The sequence below is a fragment of the Aotus nancymaae genome, unplaced genomic scaffold (genome assembly GCF_030222135.1).
Source record: "Aotus nancymaae isolate 86718 unplaced genomic scaffold, 86718_ANA_hifiasm-v0.15.2.pri h1tg000022l_1, whole genome shotgun sequence".
NCBI classification, from domain to species: domain Eukaryota; kingdom Metazoa; phylum Chordata; class Mammalia; order Primates; family Aotidae; genus Aotus; species Aotus nancymaae.
Genome location: NW_026988435.1, coordinates 2,226,055 through 2,243,515, shown reverse-complemented (window position 1 = coordinate 2,243,515; position 17,461 = coordinate 2,226,055). Strand labels below are relative to the sequence as shown.

The 17,461-nt window shown below is 38.3% G+C and overlaps 1 protein-coding gene across 2 annotated transcripts in view; it reads left to right on the top strand.

Moving 5' to 3' along the window:
• The first annotated feature begins 4,156 nt into the window (after positions 1–4,156).
• ARL6 (ADP ribosylation factor like GTPase 6) overlaps positions 4,157–17,461 on the top strand; it is a 39,718-nt gene continuing 26,413 nt past the window's right edge. Inside the window, exons 1-3 of one of the 2 annotated variants that reach the window (XM_064380004.1) lie at positions 4,157–4,578; positions 5,449–5,551; positions 7,543–7,692. In XM_064380004.1, the coding sequence (XP_064236074.1) occupies positions 7,570–7,692 (123 nt within the window). In that variant the 5' untranslated portion in view covers positions 4,157–4,578; positions 5,449–5,551; positions 7,543–7,569. The remainder of the gene's footprint in view (positions 4,579–5,448; positions 5,552–7,542; positions 7,693–17,461) is intronic. The other variant, XM_012474158.2, reaches the window with a different exon arrangement.

The following is a 17,461-nucleotide window of genomic DNA, read 5'->3' as shown; positions in this document are numbered from 1 at the left end:
CTTAATGCAATTTATTTTTTCATCTAATAAACCTAGATGCTCTTTAGATAATTTAGTAATTATGGATGCAATATCATAGTTGTAATTTTTTGAAATAATGTCATTAGGTTTAGACATAAATTCACAGAAATCACTATTAAAAAAACTGGTACATATTTTTGTAGTGATTTTTATATTGGAAAATATTTTGTGAGATTCAAGTAAAGTGTTCCTTGCAGAGGCAGTAGTGCACAAAAACTGCAGATGAAAAAAAGGTACACATAACATCAACTATTGAAACACGGCTTTAGACCAAGGTTTATACCAAAAACTTGCACTAAGTTATAAATCAGGGATTATTTATATTCTTTTTTTTTTTTGAGATGGATATATTCTTTTAAAAGTTGCTGGTGAGAAAATAACACTAAAAGTATCATGAATTAATCAAAACAGTGCTGTATTCATTCTATCTTTTTTCTTTTTTATAATTTTCTTACTACAGTTCTAAAAGCCAGTATGAAATTAAAAGTGGTAAGAAAGTACCTAAAATTCTCTTCTGTTACAGTTAAGTAGCTTTAAGAAAATCACGTAGCATTTTTAGAGCTTGTCATTGTCATAATAAAATGAAGAGTCAAGCCTGTAATCCCAGCACTTTGGGAGGCCGAGGCGGGTGGATCACAAGGTCAAGAGATCGAGACCATCCTGGTCAACATGGTGAAACCCCGTCTCTACTAATACAAAAAATTAGCTGGGCATGGTCGCACGTGCCTATAATCCCAGCTACTCGGGAGGCTGAGGCAGGAGAATTGCCTGAACCCAGGAGGCGGAGGTTGCGGTGAGCCGAGATCGCGCCATCGCACTCCAGCCTGGGTAACAAGAGCGAAACTCCATCTCAAAAAAAAAAATAAATAAATAAAAAATAAAATAAAATAAAATGAAGAGTCAAACTTCTTAAATCAAGTGGAACAAATATATATGAGCCTCTGAATGTACTGTTGAGTTTCAGCTGACAAAGCACCAAAACAGCAGATTCAACCACATGATTTTTTTTTTTTTTTTTTTTTTTGAGACGGAGTTTCGCTCTCGTTACCCAGGCTGGAGTGCAATGGCGCGATCTCGGCTCACCGCAACCTCCGCCTCCCGGGTTCAGGCAATTCTCCTGCCTCAGCCTCCTGAGTAGCTGGGATTACAGGCACGCGCCACCATGCCCAGCTAATTTTTTTGTATTAGTAGAGACGGGGTTTCACAATGTTGACCAGGATGGTCTGGATCTCTTGACCTCGTGATCCACCCGCCTCGGCCTCCCAAAGTGCTGGGATTACAGGCTTGAGCCACCGCGCCCGGCCCTTATGATTATTTTTAATAGAGATGGGGTCTCCAACCTCTGGCCTCCAGAGATACTCCCGTCTCAGCCTCCCAAAGTGTTGGGATTATAGGCGTGAGCCACCGCACCCAGTGGCCTTTATGTTTTTTTAAGGTTAACATTTTCAAGGCTGACATTTTTCCAGATTATTTGAATAAACCATTATATTTCATAACATTTACCTCTAATTGTGACATGGTAAAAGCCCCATATAACTGCATACCTCAACCATACCTTGGCTTTCTGTTGAAGCTGCTCTCTGTAACCCAAATGTGACAGGCAAGCAGTCCAAACCCATGCCATCTTGGCCCCTGTGACTTGTAATAAGTAATTAAGGACTGTAATTTCCAACCTACCCAGACAATGTGTAAACAAATGCTAATCTTTGACTTTTGTGAACCACTTAAGTAACAATCAGAATGTCCAAAGTCCCCTGGCCCTCGGAATGTCCGGAGCCCCTCACCCTCATCTTCGCCCAGGAATCCACTGGAATGTCCGGAGCCCCTCACCCTCATCTCTGCCCAGGAGGTGATTTACAGAATCCACTAGCCCTCAGAACATCTGAAGCCCCTCACCCCCACCCCTGCCCCTCACCCTCACTCCCAAGGTGGTTTTACGGGTATAAAAGGTCTTGACACCCTCCTTTCGGGGCCACGGGTTGGAGAGACGCGAGTCCTCCATGGACGCTGGCAATGAAGACCCTGCAATTTGGCATACTTTTATCTTGGTGTTGACTTTCTATGCTCGGGCCAGTACAACATAATAATAAACTGTCTATCAACTATACTTATCTAAGATAACTATTTGACTGGCTACAATTTTGTAAACGAATTATCTATCTGCCTTGGTTTCCTGAAAAGTTGGATGCTCAGTTTTCACCAAATGTTTTGTACTAAGCCAAAAGAGATGAACTCAACCTACAGGCAGACAATATCAGCTCCAGGCAGGAAAATTTGAGTTTGCCCATGAAAGTTTTCTGAACTATATCTGCCTATCTCTAAGAAAAAAAATGTTATATTCTGGCTATAAGCACATTAGCTTCCATCTCTTAAAAATGAGTCACAACACCCAGGCACACAGAAAAGTGACCAAAACCTCCCTGTCAATGCATTCAGGATCAGAAGTTCAGAAGTTACAAGAACCACGACAGCTAGGTTTTGGGTCAATTTTGTTTATATAATAAAAATTCAGGACAGAAGAAGACAGGACATTATTTATTGAACAATAAATATATGCCAAACATTTTTATTTCTGTTACTCTTTAATACTCAGAACTACCAGATAAGATGAATACTATATTTTTGAAGGTAAAGATAGAAGCACAGAGAAGGGTAAATTGGCTTAAGACCACAGAGTAAGAAATAATGTATTTCCATACACCATTTTTATAAGGACATTTACATGTTGATATACATCTATAGGGTCTTTGTTAGTTTTGTTTTTGTCTTTCAACAACAATCACTAACCCTGAACCCCTTTTTTCACTGTAAATATGACAATCACATTTGGAAATTTGGACAAGTGACAAAAGATAAATCACCCCATAATCACGTGCTTACAACCGTCCGCTCTACCATATTCCTTTGACAGAATTCCTTCTAGTCTCCTTTTGCACCCTCCTTGTCTATTTAATAGGTCAAATAAATTAACAGGCCAAAGAACGGGTACTGTAGTAAACATAATGCTAGTTGAAAAGGGTCTGGGGGTGCGGAGGGAGAAGGGAGGAAATCCTACACCCACAGCAAACCAAAAAACAGAAGAGATAAAAACCCCTCTTTGGGGCCGGGCGCGGTGGCTCACGCCTGTAATCCTAGCACTTTGGGAGGCCAAGGCGGGTGGATCACAAGGTCAAGAGATCGAGACCATCCTGGTCAACATGGTGAAACCCCGTCTCTACTAAAAATACAAAAAATTAGCTGGGCATGGTGGCGCGTGCCTGTAATCCCAGCTACTCGGGAGGCTGAGGCAGGAGAATTGCCTGAACCCAGGAGGCGGAGGTTGCGGTGAGCCGAGATCGCGCCATTGCACTCCAGCCTGGGTAACAAGAGCTAAACTCTGTCTCAAAAACAAAAACAAAACAAAACAAAAACCCTATTTGAAGAACATTTACATCATGAAGATGATTCACTGGGGGTGAGGCTAGTGGGGTTGGGCAGATTGAAAGGCTAGACCTTTAAAATGACTGCATCTGTAATGTGTCCTTTGGAAAACGCAGTAATAAAAGATGTGGGGAAAAGTATGCCTAAATATTTTCAATTTGAAGATCATTTGTGACTATGACTAGAAAATCCAGGTGCAATTTAAGAAGGTGGCCAACTTTATTGACTATTAATGCCTTTCCTGACCACCTGCCGATTTGATTCTGGAGACTGTAATCTACTCACAGGAGATTATGCCTGGTGGAAATCTCTTCTGGACACCAGACAACTAAGAAGCAGGGGGTACAGGTATACTTTCTTAGCCGAATAACGCCTTTTGACTTTCTACGCCAGTTCTCCCTTCTATCAGTTTTACTCCTCCGGGACTCATTGGGAGGCCTATCAGAGCCCAGAGAGTCGGTACGATGGCAGCCGGGCAACTCAGGCGCACATCTTGACGCAGTAGGGGAAGTCGCGTCTTGCAGTCGTTGCCACCACGCTGCGCTTGTGCCCGGTAACGATGCTCTCCGCGCCTCACCGGCCGCCAGCCTCTAGCATCCCTAGTAAGACCAGCGCCGAGCGACGCACACGCGGCACACGCGAACGTCCAACGCTTCCCAGAAAGCTGTGCGTGCGCCTACAACTCCCAGCATGCTTCTCCGGGAACTGCAAGGCTCCTCGCAGGAAATCGGCAGCTCACCCTGCCACCTCTGCGCACACTTTTCTTTAAAGTATAGTTCCTCGGCGTGCCTCCGGCCTTTTCCCGGAGCTCTTCATTCCCAGAAGCTACAGCACTACGGCTGACTCGCCGAGACCCCTGGAGAGGCGTGGCTTCAGTACCGGAAGAAGCTCTTGTTGCCAAGGGAACGGTGCATGCCAAGGCGCCTGCTCAGCCACTGATGCACAGGCTGCTGCAGCGGCTGCGGGTTTTCCCAACTTGTGGAGGAGGCTTTGCTCATTACCAGGCATCCTTCCTATGTAGGCATAGAGAAGAAGGCTGAGGGACCCTCGCACCAGATTTCCATCCCTGAGACCGATACGAGTGGCTCCATTCCTGTTACCAGCTCCTGCGCCTTCTGGACTAACCTCAAAAAACAGGTATCTCCCCAACCCCGGTTTTTAAAGCAGAGCCACCCTCTGCTCCGTCAGTTTTAGAATTCCTCTTCGTCTTTCCCATGTTTTTGACTCCACGCGCGTAGTTGTTGATAATGTATAAGAAGTAGAAAAGAAGGTGAGTAATAGAGGCCCTAGAAAATGCCCTAAACTGGTTTGGACTAATGTTTGTTTGGTTGGTGGATTTTAACAACGCCCAACTTAGACACCTGTATTTCGGGTGTGTGTTTGTATAAGTGTAATTTAAATTCCATCATCAAAAACTGAAAGCCGAATAAGAACATTTATTTGGGGTAATAAGAGTAGGCAGCATTTCAATCAACAAACACTTTGTAGAGTTTACTAAGTATCATTCGTGGTGTTTTCTCTGGGCTATCACTCTGTCTCTGCAGCTTACCCTCTAAGCTGTTAACTGTGGATAACAGCCTAATTCTTCTGGACTTCTTTGGCAACACGTAATCCTTTAGGAAACAGTCTGTCAGACAATAGCCAAGAGAATTTGGCTGGTGTGCAAAGAGAGGGGTTCAGTAAGATAAAAAACAAGAAAGGAAGATTGGAGCCAGATTGTGAACAACCTTAAAAGCTATGCTTGGAAGTTTGAGCTTTATTCTGAAAGCCAAGGTTGAGAATCATGGCTATTGGAGTAGAAAGCTGCAGAAAACAATTGTATCTCTCACTGTACACTTAAGACATGATAAATAAATGTTGAATGGCTTGAATTATCTTTTATTAATTTACGTATGCAGAAAGTCAACTTATGGAAGGAAAATTATAACTACTAGAAACGTAGAAGTTTAAAGGCTCTATGATAGTTGTTTATAAAGCAACTTCAATAAATGTGATTACCTCTTTTAGAAAAACTGCCTTCTCTTCTAAATTGTGTGTCCCAAAATACTTCAGTAACAAGTATCAAGTGTTTGATAATCCATGGAAAAGTGATGGAAAGTCTCAATACAAGGTACTGTGAAAACGAATATTCAAGCATCAGGCTTTAAACACTCAGTACTTTATAGTAGATGCTTAGAGGGGAAAAATGTGAGAAGTGATCATATTTTCTTAAAATATGTTCCAAATTTTATGAAATGAAAAACAAGATATAAGCATTTATATCAATATGTTTACTCAGTAAATAAAGTAATAGCAAATTTACTTTGAATTCAGATGGTCTGTGTGAATTGCTTCATGACATCAGAAGGTTAATTTAAAATAGATTCTACAAATGCTGATCCTTAAGCTGAGATTTAAAGAAATGGACTGAATAAGATTTGAATCTCTAATACAAGGAGAAAAGTAAATTGAAGTGGCACAAATGGAAGTACCTAAGGTCAAACTCATCCCTGGGGAAAGACAAATGTGGTTCTGTTACAGGCCTCACCATTTGGTGTGGCACTGTACCATCTCTTCTCTGCACATCACTGAAATTCAGTTTTGAAATTTCTAAGCCATAATCATCTCCCAGAAGTTCTAAGCAAAATGTTGACTATGCAGCCTCCTTTTAGATATAGTTGTCTTGGAAGCCTCTTACTGATAAAGTTGCTACAGCCTCACATCCTTCAAGATGTGGCCTTGCCTGAAATTGTATGGAATAAAAAGTATTGAAGAAACTGTAATATGACAGATTGCTTATGCAACCTTAGATGGAGAGGAGAATAAGTGAATTTAATGACAATAAAAGTATTTAGAGAACTGTGAAAGTGACTGTTGGTAAGTAGTGGGAGATATTTGGTACACGGATATATTGTAGCAGTTCCTACAGCAGTTGGGGATTGGAAAAAGGGATTTCCCTGGCCTCCTACCACAAAGTAAAGGTTTGGGGAGCAGTGGACCTAAAGTGAGCTCCTTTGAAAAGTTTAGTTTAGAGATCTGAAGTGTCAATTTAATAGTACCTTAGATGAATATAAACAGCCATAAAGTTAACACATAGCAAGTCTTATGTACATAGCAGTTTTATTTGACTTCCAAATACTTCTATCTTCGAATTGCTGATAGAGATTTTTTTTTTTAGGTTTACTTAGAAGGAATTTTTTTCAAAGAATCAATACAATTGAACAAACTAAATGAACACTTTAGGGATGAGTTAACAAAGAAATTTTTAAGATATTTTTAAAAACTCAAATCTACAATCAGTATTTACTTTTTTCTATGAATGTGATAAAGTTCTTTTAAAATAACACTTAGTAGGATGTTTCCAATAAGTAACAGTTAAAAAACAGATATTTAGTAAGGTTCAATAAACTGAATGTGTGTATTTATGCATAACCTTCACACAGGGATTTGTGGTGACTTACAAAGATATATGTAAAGAATAAGGGGAAATAAGGATAAATATATCAGGATTCTTTGCTTCTGCTGACAGAAAACCCTACTTAAACTGGAAATAACCAAGCAAGCAAACAAAAACAGTGAATTTGTTATAACTTCATATTATTGCAAAATAAACAGTGGCGGTGGCTTCTGATAAAGATTTAACCAGTGGCTCAAATGATGTAACCAAAATCTCAGTTTTTCTCTGCTTTTCTGATCTGCCTTCTACTTTCTGAGTTTCAGCATCAGACTACATGAACCCCATTACCCATTCATTGTTTCTGATTATCTGGAAAGGCTACAGCCTAATTCTTCCATACTTTCAAGTGTCACAATTGGCAGACTCCAAATGATACTGAGGCTAACCATGTTTTCTTCTTAAATATTATAAATTACAGAGAGAAATGTTGTTATTTCAAAGGCATTGTCTGTGTTGCCACCTGTTATAAGCTGCAAATCTGCGTATCAGTTAAGGCTCCTTTCTGGTAATCAGCTTACACTCTGTTTACTAAGTGCAAAGCTACATTGACATAGTTTTCACACTATTATTATGTGTATTTAAATTATTACTTTTTAAAAATACACATACAAATATTTTCTATAACTTAAGGTGCCTTTGGATAATATGCTATTTTTTTCTTGCAGCTGGTTTCTAAATATTTGAATCACATTATGGGATTGCTAGACAGACTTTCAGTCTTGCTTGGCCTGAAGAAGAAGGAGGTTCACGTTTTGTGCCTTGGGCTAGATAATAGTGGCAAAACAACGATCATTAACAAACTTAAACCTTCAAATGTAAGTATCTTCGTTAGATGTTTTATGTATTTTCTGCCCTAAAGAAAGTTCATCTGCAAAATTATGTCATATGACATTATAACCACATATAATCATGTTATGATATAGTCTGTTAACTTTTCAGTACCTTCTAGTGTCCTCAGCCATAATTTGTAGTGTATTTTATACAGTAAATCTTGATTATTAAACTGGAATATTATTTTTAAATGTCTTTTCTTTCCAAAGATCATCACAGATTTACTGATTTTGCTTCTATATTTCATTACCTTCTTTTTAGTTTCCTCCTTTCAGGAGGAACAAAACAAAGAGGAAGGTGAAGCATTTTTATAGGTTGTATGTATAATTAGACAGTTCTCAAAAGTATGGTGTGCATAGAGTGATAGTAAGCAAGATGATTTTAAGCAACAAGTGTAAGGACATATTGTAATGACTGAAAAATATACAAAGCTACCACATTTAACATGTGATGTATAAGTTAAAATTAAGGTCTAATCTAATAGTGGTTTCCTAATTTCTGGCACCAGTTCCTGAGGCTTCATGTTTAGGCAACTATCCTGTCTTATCAGAAAAATTGACCTCCAGGTCCTGAGAGAAAAGTGATTTGCTTTGCTTTTTTCTTTTTTTCTTTTTTAATGGTAATGGCAACAGCCAAGGAGCCACTTGAAATAGGATTTCCTCAAGGGTTCCAAACCTTTGTCATTCAGGTACAGGTATAGATATATAACACTTGCTTCCTTCCTATACCAAGCTCGAGAAGAGTCTCTTGTAAGCTTACATCCACTACTAGAACATTGTTTTTAAGGAATTAAATAAAATAATTATAGAAATCTACAATGCTCTGACCTTGCAAAAAAATAGTGCACATCTCATTTTATGGTAAAATTGTCTCTTTTTTTGTGAATAAATCAGTTTCTAGATAAGTAGTTCTTTCCTGTACCCAAACTAGTTTTTCATATTAAGTTGTCTTCGTGTTTATTTATTGTTAATGTACTGAGGTTGCTGGCATTTCTAAACTTAATAGAGAGAGAGGGAAGACATTTTAGCCCAATCTTTTTCAAGAGTCTAATCTTAGCTGTCATTTTTTTTTAGAGATAAAGTCTATATACCTTTTTTTTTAGACGGAGTTTCGCTCTTATTACCCAGGCTGGAGTGCAGTGGCGCGATCTCGGCTCACCGCAACCTCCACCTCCTGGGTTCAAGCAATTCTCCTGCCTCAGCCTCCTGAATAGCTGGGATTACAGGCACGCGCCACCATGCCCAGCTAATTTTTTGTATTTTTAGTAGAGACGGGGTTTCACCGTGTTGACCAGGATGGTCTCGATCTCTTGACCTCGTGATCCACCCGCCTCGGCCTCCCAAAGTGCTGGGATTACAGGCTTGAGCCACCGCGCCCGGCCTATATACCTTTTTAAAAATTTTTCAATCTTTATTCCACTCCCCAGCATGCATGCTCTCATTGTCACATCATCCAGTTTTCGTATCATTTTTCATTGATATATAATAGTTGTACAGATTTAAGGGTTACATGTGATAGCTTGATACATGCATACAATGCATAATAATCAAATCAGAGTCATTGGGGTATCTATCACCTCAAACATTTATCTTTTTTATATGTTCAGAATATTCTAATTCTTTTCTAGCTCTTTTGAAATATACAGTAAATATTGCTAACTATAGTCACCCTACTGGATTATCAAACACTAAATCTTATTCCTTTATCTAACTGTATTTTTATACCCACTGATGAACCTCTCTTCACCCCTGTCTCCCCGCTACCTTTCCCAGCCTCTGGTAACCACCTACTCTATATCTCTATGAGATCTACTTTTTTAGATCCCACAAATGACTGAGAACATATGATATTTATCTTTCCAGACCTGGCTTATTTCACTTAACATAATGACCTTCATTTCCATCCATATTGCTGCAAATGACAGGATATCAGTCTTTTTTTGATAGCTGAAGAATATTCCATTGTGTATATATACCAAATTTTTATTACTCATACATCCATTGATGGGCAAAAATTTATTCCACGTCTTGGCTACTGTGAATGGGGTGCTATAAACTTGGGAGTGCAGGTATCTCTTTGATACATTGATTTCCTTTTTTTGGATATATACCCAGCAGTGGGATTGCTGGATCAGTTTCATGAGGAAAAGTGATACTGTTTTCTATAGTGACTGTACTAATTTGCATTCCCACCAACAATCCTCGAGAGTTTCTCCTTTTCCATACTTCACTTCCAGTGTTCATTGTTTTTTTGTCTTTCTTGATAAAGACCATTTTAACTGGGATGAAATAATATCTCATTGTGGCTTTGATGTATAGTTTCCTGATGATTAATGATGGTGAGCATTTTTTCATATGCCTGTTGACCATTTTGTCTGTATTCTTTTGGGAAATAATCTATTCAGAGCTTTTACCCATTTTTTAAATCAGATATTTTGTGGTTTTTTTTTTTTCTTGCTACTGAATTTAGTTCCTTCTATATTCTGGTTATTAATTCTTTGTTGAGTGTTACATAATATTATGATATTATGTAAATATTTTCTGTAATTCTGTAGGTTGTCTCCTCACTTTGTTGACTGTTTCCTTGGTTGTGTAGAAGCTATGTAGCTTGATAGAGTACCATTTGTCTATTTTTGCTCCTGTTGCTTGTGCTTCTGAGGTCTTACTACCCAGATTAGTGTCCTGAAGCATTTTTCCCATGTTTTCTTCTAGTACTTTCGTAATTTTGGGTCTTTAATGAATTTTGATTTGACTTTTATATGTGGTGGGAGATAGGGGTCTAGTTTCAGTCTTCTGCATGTGGTTATCCACTGTTCCAGCATCATAAGACTATCTTCTTCCCAACATGTGTTCTTGGATGTCTTTTTGGAAAGTGAGTTGGCTGTAAATACATAGATTTATTTCTGGCTTCTCTGTTCTGTTCTGTTGGTCTGTGTGTGTGTGTGTGTTTATGCCAGAACTATGCTGTTTTAGTTATCATGGCTTTGTAGTATAGTTTGAAGTCAGGTACTGTGGTACCTCCATTTGTTCTTTTTGCTCAGGATTATTTTGGCTATTTGGTGTCTTATATGTTTTCATATAAATTTTAGGATTCTTTTTCTATTTCTGTGAATGTTACTGATATTTTGATAGGGATTGCATTGACTCTGTTAATCTCTTCAGGTAGTATAGATATTTTAACAGTGATAATTCTTTCAGTCCATGAACATAGACAGAATAGCTTTTCATGTTTTTGTGTCCTCTTCAATTTCTTTTATCAGTATACTATAGTTTTAATTATAGAGATCTTTGGCTTGTTTGGATTATTCTTAAGTATTTTATATTTTATAGCTATTATATATGGGATTACTTTCTTGATTTCATTTTCAGATTGTTTACTCTTGGTGTATATAAATGCTACTGGTTTTTATATGTAGACTTTGTATCCTGAAACTTAACTGAATCTCTTTATCATTTCTAACAGTATTTTTGGTAAAGTCTTTAGGTTTTTCTAACTATAAGTTCATAGAATCTGCAAACAAGGATAATTTGACTTTTTTTTCCCCCAATACTCATAACCTTCATTTCTCTTGCCTAATAGCTCTGGCTAGAACTTCTAGTACTGTTTTTGAGTAAAAGTGGTGAAAATGAGCATCCTTGTCTTGTTCCAGGTTTAGAGGAAAGGCTTTCAGTTTTTCTCCATTCAGTATATTAGTTCCACCAGTATAATATTAGTATATTAGCTACAGTTTTGTCATTTATGTGGCCTCTATTATTTTGAGGTTTGTTTCTTCTAATCCAATTTGTTGAGAGTTTTTGTCATAAAGAAATGATGAATTTTGTCAAAAGTTTTGTCCTTGATATTGTTAATGTTATGGGCACATATATTGATTTGCATATGTTGAACCATCCTCGCATCCCTGGGATAAATCCTACTTAATCATGGTGAATGAACTTTTTAATAGGTTGTTGGATTCAGTTTGCTAGCATTTTGTTGAAGATTTTTGCATCTATGTTCATCAGGGATATTGGCCTGTAGTTTTCTTTTTAACTGGGTTCCTGACTGGTTTCAGTGTCAGATTAATGCCAGCTTTGTAAGATGAGTTTGGAAGTGTTTTTTTCTCTTTAACTTTTGGGATAGTTTGAGTTGAATTAGTATTTGTTTTTTAAATGTTTGGTAGAATTCCTTAATGAAGCAATCAGGTCCTGATATTTTCTTCAATGAGAGACTTTTTATTAATGTTTTGATCTCCTTACTTACTATCGGTCTGTTCAGGTATTTTACTTTTCTGTGATTCAATCTCAGTAGGTTAAATGTGTCCAGGAATTTATCCACTTCTAAGTTTTCCAATCTGTTGGCACGTATTTGTTCACAATAATCTCTAATAATCCCTTGTATTTCTGTGGTATCAGTTGTTATATCTTGTTCTTAAGTTCTAATTTCATTTATTTGGATCTTCCTTCATTTTTTCCCTAGGTTAGCTAATGTCTTCGTAATTTTTTTTATATTTTCAAAAAACCAACATTTTGATTCTTTGATCTTTTATATATTTTTGGTCTCAATTTCATTAATTTTTGTTATGGTCTTTATTTTTTTCCTTCTACTAATTTTGGATTTGATTTGTTCTTCCTTTTCTAGTTTCTCAAGATGCATCATTGGGTTATTTGAAGTCTTACTACTTTTTTGATGTATGTGTTTATTGCTATAAACTTCTTATTTAGTGCTGATTTTGCAGTATCCATAGATTTTGGTATGTTATACTTCTGTTTTCATTTGTTTTAAGAATGTATTAGTCAGGATTCTCTAGAGTGACAGAACTAGTAGGATAGATATATATAGAAGGGAGTTTAATATGTAGTATTAACTCACACGATCACAAGGCCCCACAATAGGCCTTCTATAGGCTGAGGAGCAAGGAAGCCAGTCTGAGTCCCAAAACTAAAGAACTTGGAGTCCTATGTTCAAGGGCAGCAAGCGTCTAGCATGAGAGAAAGATGTAGGCTGGGAGCTAAGCCAGTCTCACCTTTTCACATTTTTTTTGCCTGCTTTATATATTCTGGCCACATTGGCAGCTGATTAGATGGTATCCAGCCAAATTAAAGATGAGTCTGCCTTTCCCAGCCCACTGACTCAAATATTAATCTCCTTTGGCAGCACACTCACAGACACTAGGATCAATACTTTGCATCCTTCAATCTAATCAAATTGACACTCAGTATTAACCATTACAAGTTCACCCCTTGTCAATATACATCTCCTTAGATCATACATAATATTCTAATGAAGAAAAAATGAAGGTCATAATTACATTTAACACAATACAGCTATCGTTCATACTACTGGAAACATACCAATCCCCAACCCAAATGCTTTGACATAAAGTTAACAATACTTAAATGCTGATAGGAAGTCAATAAATCTTCATGTCACATGATAAAGGAAAAAAGAAATAAAATGAAGATATTTTCTTAGTAGAGGTGTATGCATGCACAAACATGTTTTTAACAAAAGAAGGAAATATTCATGACAATTACAGTCCTCGTTTCTGTAACTGGTCACGTGGTCATAACTGGTATGGATGACTGCTGCCTTCTACTACCTATTCTGTATTCCTTTTGCCTTCAGCAAGCACCTCAGCAGGTCATGGGTCTTTTTCCTGGTGGAGTGACCCAAACCTTCATTCCTGAATGATCTGGTTCATTTGTAGTCCTGCCTGAATTGGGCTGCTGTAGTTTCTCATTGACCTTAATCACAGGGCATGATAATACAAAGAGACACCCTAATGCACCTCCTGTATTCCATGCATTCTCTTCTTTACTTCTGTTGTGGAGTAATAGTCTGATTTCCTCTTGATAATCCCAGTCAGTCACCCCAGCCAACACTGTAACGCCCTTCTTAGCCTGTTGACTTAAAGGTAAGAGGAGCCCAAAATGTCCAGGTGGTAATGTTAACTTCCAATTGAATGGAACTGTTGTTGTGTCTCCTTGTGGCAGCGTTCCCCCTCTGTAACTAAGACCTCTAAGCCAGCTGTACATAATGTCGTGGGGGAAAAAAGCAAAAATTTTGCTAATGGATCACAAGGGGTGATGGTAAATGGTCCCACTTCCACTGTTAAATCTGACATACAGAGAAGAGCAATTACAGGGCTCTTCAAAGATTCAGGTGCTACCCTCAAAAATCTGTTTCACAAAGCATTGGTCAAGGGTATATCTTCTGGAACCTCCCAGCTGGGATGAGTGACTAATCCACTCCACCATCCCAATCTCCCTAAGCCTTGGGATTCCTTCCTCTAAATTAAACCAAGAGAGATCAGGCATTTCCAACTTGCTTAAAGTTGGCCATGTTTTAATCCACATTTCAGCTAACCAAGCAAATACTATTAGAACCTTTTTTAACTCCCTGAGCTGGAATATTAAATGTAGAATCCCTACTTAGGGGGCCCAAATCAATAAATTCAGCCTGATCCAACTCTACATTCCTTCCACCGTTATCCCACACCCTTAATATCCACTCCCATGCCTGGTCTCCAGATCTCTGTTCATATAAATTAGAAAACTCAAGCAGTTCTTTTCTAGTGTAGTGTACCTCCTCATGGGTCAAACTCTCAACCTCATCTCTAGGGGCCCACTGGGACTTTAGTTATAGGTCTAGAAGCAAAGAGGGGTATTGGGGGTGGCTCCTGAGGAGAGTCAACATTATCTTGCCTGACAATTGCCTCGGGAGGCCATCCCTGTTGTCTCAGGCAATGCAGGGTTTATCTCCTCAGATAAAGGTGGAAAGGCTAATGGCAGTGTGGCCCAGGGAGGGGATGTTGCCGCTACTGGGGATAGTGAAGTTGTTTCTTCTGACAAAAAAGGTTCATCAGAGTTTACAAGCGCAGCGTCCTCAGCTTCATCAGAGTCCTGCCACATGGCCCCATTCCAAGTTGCAGGATGCCATTCTTTTCCAATCAATGCCCTCACTTGAACAGTAGACACCTGGCGAGGCTGTGCTTGCACCTTTTGTGGCAGGTCAGCCATTCTCACGATAAGTGCTTGTGTCTGTTTTTCCACAAGTTTCAGCTCTTTCTCTACAGGAGATAAGACTCTCACTCAGGACAGTCTTAGCAGATTGAAGGTTCAGTATCTGCTTCTGAAGCCGGAAGTTACAATCCCTGAGTTCATAATTTTCTTTGATTACTTTGTCCAGTGAACGTAGGAGCAGCCAACCAACTTGATTATGTTCCTTGGTTCTCCACACATAGTAAAAGGTATTATTTATAGAGTCGCTAAACTCCATGCCTCTCCCGAGCGGTGAATCAGGAGTGTCAGATGCATTTATTTTGTATAACTCTCTTAACAGTATATACCAAGGACTATCAGTGTTCACCATACTATTAAAAGTAGAGTCCTTAACATTTTGGGGTCTAATCATATTAAGCAGCCAACTCCAGAAACCCCCAAACCAACAAAAGAACTCCATTCTTAATATTCTGTTCCTCTAGAACCACTCCTGGCACCATAATCTATACTAGTCAGGGTTCTCTAGAGGGACAGAACTAATAGAATATGTATATCCTATTATAGACTCCCATATATGTGTGTGTGTGTGTGTGTGTGTCTGTGTTCTTTAAGAACCTATATACATATATGTGTATGTGTGTGTGTGTGTGTGTATATATATATATATGTATTTATAAAGGGGAGTCTATTAATAAGAATTAACTCACATGATCACAAGCCCCCACAATACACTATCTGCAAGCTGAGGAACAAGGAAACCAATCCAAGTCCCAAAACTGATGAATTTGGAGTCTGATGTTCAAGGGCAGGAAGCATCCAGCATGGGAGAAAGATGTAGGCTGGGAGGCTAAGCCAGTCTAGCCTTTTCACATTTTTCTGCCTGCTTTATGTGTTGTGGCCACACTGGCAGCTGATTAGATGGTGCCCACCCAGATGCAGGATGTGTCTGCCTTTCCCAGCCCACTGACTCAAATATTAATCTCGTTTGGCAGCACCCTCACAGACACATCCAGTATCAATACTTTGCATCCTTCAATCCAAAATCGAGTTGACACTCAGTATGAGCCATCACAAAGAACTTTAGAATTTCCTTCTTAATTTCTTCATTCACCCATCGAATATCAGGAAGCATGTTAACTTCCATGTGTTTTTATAGTTTCCACAGTCCCTCTTATTATTGATTTCTGGTTTTATTCCATTGTGGTTAGAAAAGATACTTTATATGATTACTACCTTTTAAAATTTGTTGAGATTTGTTTTGTTGCCTAACATATGATCTATTTTGGATAATGTTCCATTTGATGATGAGAATAATGTATATTCTGCAGCTGTTGAATGGAATGTTCTATAAATGTTTATTAGGTCCATTTGGTCTAGTTTCGTTTAACTGGGATTGTTGTTGATTTTTCTGTCTGAATGATCTGCCTATTACTGAGAATGGGGTGTTGAAGCCCTCTCCTTTTACTGTATTGCAGTCTTTCTTACCCTTTTTAGCTGTATTAATGTTGGCTTGATATATTACCGTGTTTCCATGTTGAAGGCACATATATTTACAGTTGTTATATTCTCATTCTGAATTTACTCCTTTATCCTGATATAGAAGTTTTCTTTGTCTCTTTTTACAGTCTTTGACTTGTAATCTGTTTTATCTGACATAAGTATAGCTACTCCTGCCCTTGGTTGATTTCCATTTACATGGAATGTCTTTATCCATTTTGTTTTCAGCCTATGTGTGTTTTTATAGATGAAGCGAGTTTTTTGTTGAAAGTGCATAGTTGGGTCTTTTTTTTTTTTTTAAGCCATTCAGTGGCTTAAATTCTGTGTCTTCTAATTGAAGAATTTAGTTTATTTACATTTAATGCTATTACTGATAGGTAAGGACTTACTGTTGCCATTTACTTAAGTTTTCTCTGGTTGTTTTGTAGCTCTTCTTTTCCTTTCTTCCTTTCTTAAGGATATAGTTAAGTGATTTTTCTTTGTGACTAAGTGATTTGTGGGGGATTGGTCAGAGTGGTAGAAGAAGCTATAGGGAAAGAAGCAGGCCTTTTGAAAGGTCAGAAGGCTTTGCAAAGCTTCAGTGGAGAGTAAGCTGAAGGCAGCTGTTCTGAGCTGAGGCAAAGGGTGAGAAGTAGGTACAAGGAATTGCAAAGGAGTTTATCTAAATAGGCTTGTTTATTTATGTTGTCCGGAAAGTGACCCGTGATCACCCTCATGGGAGACTGCTCGCTGCAAGGGGGGACACAACAATGTTAATTACCCACAGATTGTGTTTGCTCCAGGCTTTTGGCATTATGTCTGTACTGAATAAAAGCAAGCAGTGCCAGCTTATGGAGGCTGTTCACTCTGTGGGCAGTACCCTAGTGCTCTTTGATTGCATACCTGTGTCAGTATTCCTTACATCCATCGCTCAGCCAGAGTCTGCAGGACAGACTCGCAGTGATTTTTCTCTGGTAGTATGTTTGGGTGTGTTGATTTTTTATTTTCAGTGTATCTATTATAGAGTTTTACTTTTGGTTGCCATGAGGCCTACAAAACAAAATCTTATAACAAGTTATTTAAAATATACCATAACTTATCTTTGATCACAAAGAAACAAAAGAAAAACTAAAAAACTCTGCACTTGAACTCCATTCTCCCCACATTTTTGAATGTTTGTTTTCTCTGTTTACATCTTTTTATATCTCTTAAGAAATTGCTGTTGTTATTTTTTATAGATTTTGTCTTTCAGTCTTCATACTAGAGATATGTGAGTAGATTACATACCACAATTACA